General features: G+C 39.3%; 1 protein-coding gene and 1 long non-coding RNA gene across 2 annotated transcripts in view; one reads left to right on the top strand and one right to left on the bottom strand.

The window, feature by feature from the left end:
* The window catches only part of LOC122657506 (adoMet-dependent rRNA methyltransferase spb1), a 21140-nt gene extending 15420 nt beyond the window's left edge, over positions 1–5720 (bottom strand). Inside the window, exon 1 of the mRNA XM_043852223.1 lies at positions 5163–5720. Coding sequence (XP_043708158.1) covers positions 5163–5636 — 474 coding nt within the window. The 5' untranslated portion in view covers positions 5637–5720. The remainder of the gene's footprint in view (positions 1–5162) is intronic.
* Positions 1–12922, top strand: part of LOC122657509 — a 16696-nt gene extending 3774 nt beyond the window's left edge. Inside the window, exon 3 of the long non-coding RNA XR_006332318.1 lies at positions 12911–12922. This is a non-coding gene — a long non-coding RNA (uncharacterized LOC122657509). The remainder of the gene's footprint in view (positions 1–12910) is intronic.

Here is a 12922-nt window from a genome sequence, read left to right as displayed (position 1 = left end):
TCCATAGAAGAGGACAGGTACCAACCCCATTCTGCGATACAGAGGCTGCCTGACAAAGATGGGAGCCCTAGAGATGACTACAGGGGTTATCGAGATGGACACATAGGTCACAGGGACAAATTCAGGACTGACCGAGATGACAGGGATGATAGAGATTATTATAGAGATCGTCAAGACAGACCTAGATATGCCCGTGAACCTTCTCGGGAACACAAAGATCATCACCGAGGCTACAGAGACAGAGATAGAGAAGACCGGGACAGAGATAGAGGTCGACAACCCACTTTTGAAGAGTATATGATGTCCTACTTCAGTGGAGACCAGGGTAATAATCGACGACATACAGGCAACCAAAAGGTGAAGCTTGAGCTGAAAGAATTCGATGGTAACTCTGACCCTCAGGTGTTTTATGATTGGCTTGCTGCAATAGAAGACTATTTCAATTGGTATGATCTGTCTAAAGAAGGGAAAATGAAGTTAATCCGTGCTAAGCTTGTCGGAGCTGCACGTGAGTGGTGGAGAACTGCTGAACGAGAGATGGACTTCAACGGTACTGCACCCCGCACTTGGGAAGACATGAAATATGACCTGAGCAAGCAATACTTACCAAGGCACTTCAGGTCTCAGATGCAGGATAAATTCAACTCCCTCCGCCAAGGAACCATGACTGTAACTGAGTACATGAGGCAATTCAATGCTCTTTCTTCTTGCACTGGCATTAGGGAGGAGGGCATCCAAATGCTTTCCAGGTTCAGATTGGGACTATCAAGTGAGATCAACAGGACAATTGGAGTGGTTGATGTTGTAGATGTTCGAGATTGTTTTGAGAAGGCCTTGAAAGCAAAGGAGCTATTAACTTCATGTAAACAACCGGGTTCTACTTCCAAGCCAGCCTAAATCAACACTAGCACCTCAAAACAAGGTTCCTCTATAGGCAACACTTCTCGTCCTGCTGTTCCCCCACATGTGGATGACAAGGGCAAGACTCCTATGGGCCGAAATGACCCCTTTACTTGCTATTACTGTCAAGACAAGGGACATATTGCTAGGGACTGCCCACATAAGAAGAAGCCTCTCAACGTGGTTGAAAAAGAAGAAGTTCAAGGTGAAGATGCAGACCAAGGCGGCATTCACATTCATGCACTTCCCCCTGACGATGATGAACATTATTTTGATGATGAAGATTTACAAGGTGTTCATGTAGTTCGTCAAGAGGCTGATGTCCAGCCAGCACTGCACTCTTCTTCATCCTCCAAAGAGTTGCTGTCCGCATACAAGATTGCACCATCCGCTGAAGATGAACTCAAGCAACTCGACCCTGATTTGGAAGACCATTCTGTGATCTCCAACCATTCATCGGGGATGAATGCTTTCAAGACGGGGAGAGTTGATGCAGCTCCAAAAAGGAAGAAGAAGAAGAAGAAACCCTGAAGGAAGAAGAAGAGCAGCCTTGACTAGGCTGAATTTCGTTGGAGCCTTTTAGAGTTTTTTTAGTTTTTTTAGGAAGGGCAAAACAGTCTTTTTATTATGTTTTATTTCTCTTAGTTCCCCTCCACGATTTTAGAGGGATAGGTATTTTAATTGTTTGTTGTTTTAACTTATACTCCCATTCAGAGTATAAGTCTATTTCTGTTTTATGCTTTATTATTAGGACTCAGATTAGGACTGCCCACTCCTAGTCTGACTAGGACTTGCTTTAGATTGATTATTTGTAAGGCCTTTGGCCCCCCTTTATTATTATAAATAGTAGAATCGTGGGAGGCTCCCCCACAACAGATTTGAATTTTAAAAAAGTGTTTTTCGTGGCTGCTTGCTGCTCCTTGCTCTCCAAGAGTGTTTGCATCCTTCTGGGCTTATCAAGGTGGAAGGATGGGTGGAATCCTGCGACTCCTTACGCCGTGACGGCTGGGAGGGTCTTTCTTCGAAGGAGATTTCATCCTTCATCCCTCAATTTACAGCCGGTGGAATCCTATAGTAAGTTGAGATTTAAATTTCTGTTTTTAGTTTCCTTCCCTCCCCCATTCGATCTCCCTTTAATTTCTGTCTTTTCTCATAAACCCTCGAACATCTAAGTTCTGCCCAGCCCTACCCTTTTACCCAAATCCCCTCCAATTTCAGGCATGACATCCTTGCCATAACCCTCACACTCGATCCAGCTTTGAGGCTAATCTGATTAGTCTAAACCCTAATTCCCCATTGCTCCTCACAAACCCCAAAACCCTAAATTTCCAGGTTTCCCTCTTCTGACCAGCAAAACCCCCCCATATCAGGATCAAATTTCCCTCCCATACATCTGAACACTCGACCTTGGTTCCAGCCCTTAAATCCCATTAAAAACCTAGATTTTAGTTGTTTTCTTATTTACAAAACCCAAAACCCTAACCCTAATTTCTGCAGGAATTCAAAACTGTTTCAAATCCAGATATTTTTATATCATAATGACCCCCTAAACCTGCAGAATAAAACCATATAAACCCCATTCCCAAATTCCCATTCTAAACCCTAATTTTGCCCTAATCAGCCCCAAACAGCAGGCTTGACCAGACCTTGTTTTTACTTGGCTCCTAGTAGGATTATTTCCTATTCTAGGACTACATTACTATATATTGAAGTAAAGTGGATGATGGAGATGCATTCAATTGCTTTCTTATGTAACACACTTTAATCTATAAGATAAGTTTAGAAAATTCATTTTCAATGTCTTCCATAAGCGCCCTTTTATATAATAGTAGAATTGTCATAGTACATGGAAAATAACTGATAAGCATTATTAAAAAGATCTTACCAAAAAAAAGGGGGATGCAATTCCCAAGTCCACAAATTCTAAACTGTTAGGCAGCTCTTTATCCATGACGTACAAATGTGGTAATGAAACTCCCCAGTTTACAAATCCAAAGTACTACAAAGCTCCTCATAACAACGGATCAAGAAGAAGAGTATTAAAAAAACAAGGGAAAATTTCACGGACACCCCCTATAAGTATATCGTATATCACGGACACCCCAAAAAAATCTCAAAATATCAACCTTTCCCCTAACGTTAAGCACAATTAGCACCCAAAGTTGAAATGTCCATTTTAACCCCCAGCAGTTATTTAAATAAATAAAATAAAGGATGGAATCCCATGCTCCCATCTTCTTCAACTTTCTAAAAGCCCGCAACGAACAACTTTCTCTTTGTGCGATTTTTCTTTTGGAAATTTCCTTCCCTTTTTTTAAAATTCTCAAAATATCAACTTAAGATTTTGCAGGTCACCGCGGACTGCAACTGGCAGAAAAACCGAACCGCCCTTGGGCGATTGTCAAGCAACCGCAGGCTAGCCTGCAGCCCTCTCAGCCGCGGGTTGCGATGGGTTTAACTGCCGCTGCCATGGGTTGGGCTGCTGGTATGGGGTATGCGAGGGGTAGGAGAAAAAAAAACAGCCGCTGGCCAAACGGCCAAACAGACACAAGGGTTCTCGCGGGCAGCCATGTGACCATCTTAGTTTGAACTGTGAACAATCCTATACAACCATTAGATTCCATTAGGCTTCCTTTTAGATCTGAAATCAGGGACTCACCCATATTGAAAACTAAATTTTTTTTTTAATAAAATTATTGTGTATAAGCGAAGTATTTGCTGCCAATGGACAGATGGCGTTGGGTTGAGTCTGTTCTTGAGCACAGAATGTCCTTGGGACTGGTTCTAGAAAATCTTTTAGTCATATAGGGCGGGGAAAAAAGGGCAGAAGGGCTATGGTTAGTCTCATAGCAGATGGGTTTCGTCCCAAAGCTGATTTCCCGATTTTGTCAAAGAAGACTTCTACCCAGATTTGGGAAAGATCAGGCCGGTTAGGCAGACATGGAGAAGGTTTTGCATAGCTGGAGCATCTGCAACTTCTTGGCCGCAGGCCATCCAGCCCAGATCTGCCTCTTTTCTTTTTTTTTTGTGTGCAAAACAATAAGATATAGATGATAATCTCCAAGCGGAAAATAGATTTTACTGTACTCATTCAAACCTCGGATACAGTATCTTCTTTTTTTCTGTTCATCTTCACTTTACCCAGTTCTTGCTTCTTCCGCCTACAGACCAACGAATTGAAGACAATGAAGAGAATGGTTTGTACTTTTGGGTTTTACCCTTAAGGGTGTTATGGGAAGTTCACCCTGTGGTAAGGGTAATTTCGCCATTATAAAAGACTTCAGCGACTTAACTGCACAGACATAACAGAGTGGACTAAGTCGAAATAAAGCCACAAAGTAAGGGGTGTCTATGATATTTTGAGATTTTTTGGGGTGTCCGCGAAATTTTCCCAAAAAACAATAAAGAACAAAAAAAAAATGTACAGCAGCAGTTAGTATCGATTTACTTGTTTCCTTCTCAAACTTCTTTGTGATTTCTACAAAGATTCTTCAACCATGTTCTCATTCCTGATCTTAAGAATCTGCAATCTTTAAGGTTGACCTGGGGAGGGTGGACACCATAGGCAAGCCACTTTGTCATGGCAGTTCAACTGCAACCCACCCAAGTAACACATGCATTGTGGACTCAAACCCAAACCCTGTTAAATGTACAGTATGCCTTTGCCTTCTATCTTTCCATATTTTGGTCAAGTGTTCTTCTAGTCTAGTTAATATAATGAAAAGAACCAGTTAAACCTAACTCTATGTACAGATTTGGGTGCCTATGATACAAGAAAATTCACCACAAAGAACCCCTAATTTCAACTGCAAAGAGAAATCTCCATTGTCAATAATTTAATCGATTTTTTATGTAGGCATGTACAGTAAAGACATACTGCTTGAAATTGATTGCCAAACAATGTCAATATGTTTGATGTCGCTTAACACCAAAAAAAAACCCGAGTCTTGCATCCACAAGCACAAACTCAGAGCTAGCCAACCCATCAGAGCGTAGTATCCAAATAGCATCCATCATATTGGATTCCAAAGCAAAACAAAATATCACGGGGAGATCCAATCCAAGCAATTCAACATATAACGACAATGATAAAAGAACACTGAACATCACAGATAAACGCAATTTTTATAGAACAATGAAAAACAACCAATTTCAACATGAAACAATGAGTTATCAAAGCGGAACCTGAAAACGTCTTCTACAACATCCAAATGAGTTCACAAACAGACCCAAATCCAAATTATCAAGACATGTTTCAATACCTTGGTGACAAAGGTCCCTTTGGGCGCCAGAAACTCAGTGGCCAGCCTCACAGCATCAATGACCAAGGCGGCTTGGCTGGTTGCCTCTTGTGACCAAGCTCCTCCCACATTGGGAGACCCATCGTGCAACACAAGATCAAACGCCCTGCAACCGTGCTCACCCATCAGCTTCTTAATGGTAGAGCGACACTTCTGCGTAGTGATGTCTTCCTCAACAGAGATTGCACCACGAATTGGTTTGATGGGGAAGAGGTCGACACCAAGGACAAAACTACCAACGGGTACACGCTGCACGGCGACTTGCATCCAACCACCAGGGGCGGCGCAGAGGTCGAGAACCGAATGGGACGAACCTAGAAAGCTGAACTTGGCTTCGAGCTGAAGGAGCTTGAACGCCGCTCGAGAGCGGTAACCCTGCTCCTTCGCAAGATGGTAGAACTTATCCAACCGATGTTTCCCCTTCACCTTCCCCATTTCTAAGGCAAAGGAATTGCAGAAAGGGAGGAGGGAGGTTTATGCCCTTCGAAGAAGAAAGCACACCACGGAGTAGAGAGTATGGAGCTTCGAATCGAACCTAACAGGCAAAGGGTTTATACTCACAGGCAAGTCAATAACAGATACCAAAACAGGCTAGGGTTTATACAGACCGACCGAGAGTTGGGAACAAAATATATTGTAGGTGAGTCAATCGATTTCGTTTAGAACCGGAACTACACTGAACCAAGTTTAAAAACAATGTTAGAGAAATGGAATTTGGACCAATTATTTTTTACGGACGCTTTTTTTTATTCAATTTCCGTATCGTTTTTAGTTCTAGTTTCCGATTTGACATCTTTTGAACTGATACTGGTGTTAAACATCACGGTTTCGGTTAAACAGTTTAAGTGTTTTTTCCGTTATAAAGTGTAGTAGGTAGAAATCAAAAGCAAACCGTTTTAACGTTCTATTTTGTGAAACCAATTACTCAAAAAAAAAAAAAAAATATTTGTAGAACCAAAATTATTTATTATACAGATTGGTTTCTCATAAGGATGTAAACGAATCAAATCCGATTGAGTAGTGGCATTACCATATTTGTGTATGATTATATTTAGACGGATTCGGATAATATCCTATTAGTTTTTAAACGGATTTCAATAGTTTCGAGATAATGATTTTTTAAATATGAATTCTCCTAAATAGATATGAACGCGGATTGAATTCGAATTCTCTACTATTCATTGACATTTTTACCGCTTTGTTGATGTGAGAGTTAGGGTCAAGATTTAAGAGTTCAACAACTATTTTTTCTTACTTATTTTACTTTTGATTTTATCTTGTATTTATTTTAGGGAAAAAGATCTCTACTTTGTGGTGTTTCCTACGCCCACTCACAGGACATCGTGAAATGATGCCTCTACCCCCTGTGTAAATACTCAGGTTTGCTCCTCTATTGGCCTAGACACTTGTGTAGAGACCATGCAACTAAGTAGAGATCTTTTACCCTTTATTATAATAGATATGTGATTCGATGCATCAGAGTGCGTAAAACAACAGAAAATCTAGAAAAAAAATCATATTATTTTAACTTATAGAATTATAAAAATAAGAAAACAAAATCCAATAAGGTAACTTAATCGATAGACAAACACAAATATATATTTCAGACATTTTATTTACCGTCGAATGGCTAACGAATCAAATAATGATCGGTTAGAGAGGGGGATTATCATATCCGTATCTGTTTAGTTTTCAGATGAATTCGAATTCTCTTAAACGGATATAAACGCGAATTGAATATGGATTTTCGAATATCCGTTAACATCCTTAGTTTTTCAATTCGTAAACATTTTTGCTTTCACGGATTTAAACAATTTCAGTTTGATTTTGTTACCAGATTGAGGTGATAAGTTCATAAACAGTCCTTAAAATAGTTTGTTAGCGTTTTTTAAAAGATTTCGGTCTCATTTTGTGATGATGGAACTCGAAGAGACAAGACAAAAAAAAATGGAAGAAAAAGACAATAAGTTCGCAAACGGTTTATTAAATGGTTAGGTTCTTGTTCGATTTAATGATTTTTACGTGGTTAAGTTATTGTTCAATTTAATGATTCAAATTGAACCAAACCATTTATTAAACGATTTCATTTAAAACCAAAATCGAACCCTTTATTATACAGTTTGTCGTTTCGGTTTAAACCTTCTAAACAAACAAGCCTTAGAATCCAATTGGTCTTGTTGCAGCCCAATAAATCGGTTTCGGTCAGTTTGACTAGATTTTGACACTCATACATACCTTTACCTATAAACAAAGAGATAACATGATTCTAAAAACCAGGAATCAGATCGGTGAATCAGGATTATTGATTCCAATTCTGACCAATCCATTGTGGCCAATTCATACCCAAACACCTGAAATTAGGGATGTAACCCCAAGGGGTGAGTTCAGTTGGCAAAAGACCAACTCCTCAAATAAGAGGTCATGAGTTCAAATCACCTTGGGGCCTATCCCCATCCCCTAATTCCCCCCCTTATTATACAAGCTCTTAATCCCAAAAAAAGAAAGAAATTAGGGATGTAAATGGATATCCAAAAATCCAAATCCGATCCGATTCGTTTAGAGATATCTGGAAAAAATCCAAATACTCTGATAAAAATCCATCCAAACAAAAAATTCAAATACTTAATAATAAAAAAATAAATAAATAATGATTCTTGAGGGTTTTTGAAGATTCAACGGGAGGTTCTCGAATATGAGGAAAAGAGAACATGATCTAAGAGATACAGATTGAGAGTGAATTGTATCCGCTAAGGGGAGGAAGGTCTGGGTTACACAAGGCAGAAATGTAAACGGATGGTCAAAAATCCAAATTTGATCCACATTCAAATCTGTTTAGAGGTATCCGTATCCGATTAGGAAATATCCGAATCCAATCACATCTATCCGATCCGTTTACATCCCTACCTGAAATTCCCTGTTTTTTAGATCTGAGGATTTGATTTTAAGGTTCTTCATCACTGTCCGATTCCATCTCCGATTTCGCATTTTAAAACCTCGGGCGTAAAGGAAAAAATAAGAACAAGTTTGTCAGAGGAGTCTGCGACATTCTTCTTTCCCAATTATACTCAGAGATCTATATTCCAGAAAACCCATAAGGTGAGGATCTACCATCCTATTTTAATGGCAAGAGAAAAACTAGTTCGTGAAAGAAGTTCCCCCTGTGTTTTACAGATGAAGCCGTTACACTCTCTCCAAACTTATAAAACGTTATTTACAGTCTTCTCTGCATTATCCCTTCTTATTGCTCTTTTTTGCCCATCAAAACCTCTGTTCAAGTGTTCAGACTTCAGATGCGCTAATTGTATCATAAAGCCTGTGCTTGTAAGTGCCAGTGCCGGTGCCGGTGCGGTGCCCGTGCTGGTTCCAATGCCGGAGCTTCCAATTTTGTTCTTGAATGTTCTCCATTTATATAGCTCATCATTCTCCTTGGCTTCATTCTACCACTTTGTTCACCTGGAAACAAGAAAATCCATGGTCAGTGACTTTTCTTGCATGGAAATGCCGATGATGAGTCCCACAAAACACAGAGATCATCTCTCTCTCTCTCTCTCTATTATCCATACCTTTGGGATCCAAAATGGATTTTGTAGATGCAGACAATATAATAAGGGTTGGGGTGATGATAGTAAGCAGAGCCCAGAGGAAGAATATCAAAACGAAAGCTCTCCCAGGCATTTGCGAGCGGAGGCATGGAACAATCACACTACTTGGCCTAGGTTTTTCAAGGAAGAACCATAGGAGATGGGGAAGATACCTGATCTAGCTGGCCATGTTATGACAACCATGATTTAGAAAAATCAAAACAAGTTTCCTTCTTAATGATTTCTTCTGGGTATCTTGGTCATATAAAAATATATTTGAGGATTTATTAGTTAGTAGTTGGAGGGTGGTTGTACCCATCATTGATTTTGATGAATTTTTTGTTTCTGCTTTGAAAGCCCACTGTCAATATAATATACTATTCTTTTACTTTTATCATATTATTCTGTAAGTACCCACACATCAATAGATCACATTCTCAATTACTGCTTAATCTACACATTTAGTACTATTTAATATGATAATTATTGGTGTGTGCGTCGTTGGTACTGCAAGGATGTTATAGTTCCTGTACAGCTGATATCTTGTTTATGTTGAGCAGGATTTACTAAAAAGTTGTAACTTATTGCACTTCAGGCATTATAATTTTTCTTTTTTATTATTTAATTATTAATCATATTCTCTCAATCCCCTTCCCCTCTTCCCCACCACACCCCTCCCCCCCCCCCCAAAAAAAAAAAAAGAAAGGAAAGAAATCACTGAATTGGTTAATTCATTAGTCAAAAGCATGGTAAGTGGGTGTAAATAAATTTGATCTGATGACCTACTACTTCCTCTGCTTCATATAAGGTTACCTTGATTGAAATAATCAGGAAAATTAAAAACTGGAACTTTTTCAGGCGTCCCATTCATTCTGAGAGCATCTTGCAAAATTTTTATTCTATTTCTTTCTTCTCAGTGCATATGAAGGTTCATTTATTACATAATTTTTATTGTTTTCTTGAATTGCAGGCAGTGCCGATGTTCAGAAGTTAAAGAAGCTTGTTCTACACAATCCGTTCATTTTGACTCTGCCAGAAGTTGGAGATACTAAGGATAAGATTATCCTCAAAATGTTCAGCAATTTTGGGGTAAGATTTACAGCTTACTTAACTAAAAAAGTGTGATGTGAACAACTGAAGTTTTTTATTTTGTTCTTGTTTGATTTGGTTACCACTTAAATCGTTACCAGCGGTAAAGAAAAATAAAATAAATAAAACCATGATCTATATAAACCTTTCGGAGCATATGGAAGGAGCGGAGCAATAGGTTGTTTCAAAACAAACATGCAGACATTATGTACGCTGATTTTGATAAAATCAAATCCAGGGTTGTTCATTGGGCATTAGCTGATGATCTATTTAATCTCCGCAGAGCAGCTTTGCATAGACTGGTTCCCAATTCTCTTCTCAAAAGGGGGAAAAACCAAGGAAGATAGTAAACTGGTTTCCTTCCCCCGAAGGAATTACTAAATGAAAATAGATCAGTGCTCCTTAGGGAACCCCAGCCCTTCAGGTATTGGGGAGTAGTTAGGCTTTGGGATGGAAGGATGGTTGCAGTATTCCAGGGCTTATTGGTGAAGGAGACTCTACAAGAGCTCGACTGATTTTTCATGACAGGGATTGAACTTTTCTATCATGGAAGGGTTTCAGCAAACATGATTATATGGATACCATGTTTAAAGGGGGTGGGGAGCCATTGTGCTATGTTCTATCAATAAGGCACATCCAACATCTTGCTGGCCAAGTCAGTTTAAACTTTAGAGTTTCAATGGCAACCAAGAAGTGCAAATGAATTGGCAGATGATTTTTTACTAAGCAAGGCATGGTCAGATATCACATTTGTTTTGGAGATTCTATTCGTTTGTGAGAGGTGATGGAAGATCATAAGCTTGTATTGTTTTGGGGATATGTTCTCATGCGATTCTCTGTGGAGGTTCTTTGTGTTGTTGTAGTACTAAGTAGCAAGAAACTAGCAATTTACATTGTTCATTTGGGTACTTATGTCCATGGGTGAGTTCAGCTTCTCAATTACCAGCTACTCTTACTTGCTCTCTCACTCTCTTAGGAATAAATGCAAACAGAGAAGGCTACTTTAGAGGCCCCATGGTCAAGGCCCTATTATAGGTCTTTCCAAACATATAATTATAATAAGGTGTTGACTCCTCTATGGAATCAACTGTCAGGTAGTTAAAGGAATCCCCGGTCCTATTATGACAAATAATACAATATCACAACAGTTCTGCTCTGGTTGAAGTTAGCATTGAAGATTCTAACGAAGGAGATCCTTCTGCCCTAAAAAAAATATGTGGGCGTTATTAATGGCCTGGGGAGACCTATTCACTTAGCGTAAGAAAGTGAACCCAAGGCCCATCACACGAGGGAGTTATCACTATGTTAAAAGATTTCTGAGTGGATTAGATCTCTGAAGATGTGTTTCTCGGACTATTTTTCTGTTAAAATTCTAATTAAAGTCCTAATTGGTGACAGGAATTTAATCGATAGTCCTCTGTAGGTATTTAAGGGACTTCCTGTGGAAGGTGTGAATGTAGTTTCATGTAGTTGAGGTACTAATATTGCCAAGCCTAGCAATTTGGTGGTCTTGGCCTTAGAAGAATATGTTTGATCAATAAAGCCATAACCATGCAAATATAAATTTTTAGATTTGGTACTGAACTGGAGTGTTTGTGCCAAGCATGGAGTGTAGATATGGCTTGGTAAATGAATGGAAAGCATTGCAGGTCTAAGGTAGTAGTCCTCTTTTAACCAAGGTAGCAGTTGTCCAATGGGGGAGGGTATGGAAGTTCTGTTCTCAAGCAGCCTTGGTGTGGAGATCAGCTAATGGGGTTAGACTCACTAAACAGCGAGTATCATACCCAATGGGGCTATGCTCACTAGACAGTAAACAAATTCCTATCCACAAGTAGGATTGTCAGTTATTGTTGTACAGAAATATAGAGGGATTAATAACCACAGTAAGAGGGCTTGGATTAGACTTAACATTAGGTCAAGATTAAATTTACAGGAACAGTCCTTTTTATCCCAAAAGAAGGTCACAATCCAACGGTGGGATTGATAGTTACAGTAGATGAAAGTAATTAGTAACTTGCTGTTCAGAAATAATAACTAAGGATAACACATAGATCTTCAGTTAGAATACCTCAAACTGATGGTTGGATCACAAGTTATAAACCCAAACCAGAATTGGCAAGTAGTTACTAAATATTAAACCTACAGTACCAGCACATAGAAACAACAGATGGAATCATAATTCATATTGATGGAGGCTGATATGTGACCTATTACTTCAGAAAATCATCAAGGCTTGATGGCTAGATGTGTCACAATAACCTAAAGATGAAATTAGAAACAAGAGAGAAAAATAAGCCACTTACATACCAACCAAAAATCCAACCACTGGATGTGGCTGAGACTGGTATTGAGGGCAGGCTCCAATGGGCAGATTTTGCTCTCAAAACATCAAGCAAACCTGTTGGCCAGATCAGGAGTTAGGAGGGTCTTTAGCTTGCTGCAGTAGGAGCCCAACAGGGCAGTGCCGCAGGTATGACAAAAGCCTTCAATCTCAGTCCTTGCCTCCTTGGTAATGGATCGATGGGAACACCACTTCAACTTTAAACAGCAGCGACAACAGTGTTGTATGGAGGAGTCGATTCTTCACTGATCAGCCACTTGTAACAGTACTGAAAATAGAAACCAAGAAGAGAAAGAGGAGAGAAGATGGAAGGAAGAAAGGGGTTTATGACCATGACTTCTCACCTATTACTGTGGTCAATCTCTCACTAACCACAATAGCATCTCACAGCAAACAATGGCACGAAGCCAAGCTTCATTTATCTATTCAAAATCGTGGGTGCAGGCTCTAAGAGTCTAAGGCCTACATTATATAAATGCTTGTAGCAACTCTAAGAAGGAAAAACAGAAAATAGAAAGGAAATAAAAGCGGCCCACACATGTAGTGGATGCCTTGTACAATAAGAAACTAAATTAAAAGGAAAGATATCATAAGATCTAAGTAGTATCTACTATGTAGCAGAACTGAATCTAAAACCTAACCTGTAGCAAGACAACTAGAAGAAGAAGAAGAAGAAGAAGAAGAAGACCTGAGAAAAGAAGAGAGAGTAA

Source organism: Telopea speciosissima, chromosome 4, assembly GCF_018873765.1.
Source record: "Telopea speciosissima isolate NSW1024214 ecotype Mountain lineage chromosome 4, Tspe_v1, whole genome shotgun sequence".
Classification (NCBI taxonomy): Eukaryota; Viridiplantae; Streptophyta; class Magnoliopsida; order Proteales; family Proteaceae; genus Telopea; species Telopea speciosissima.
This window is presented reverse-complemented; position numbering and strand designations above follow the sequence as displayed.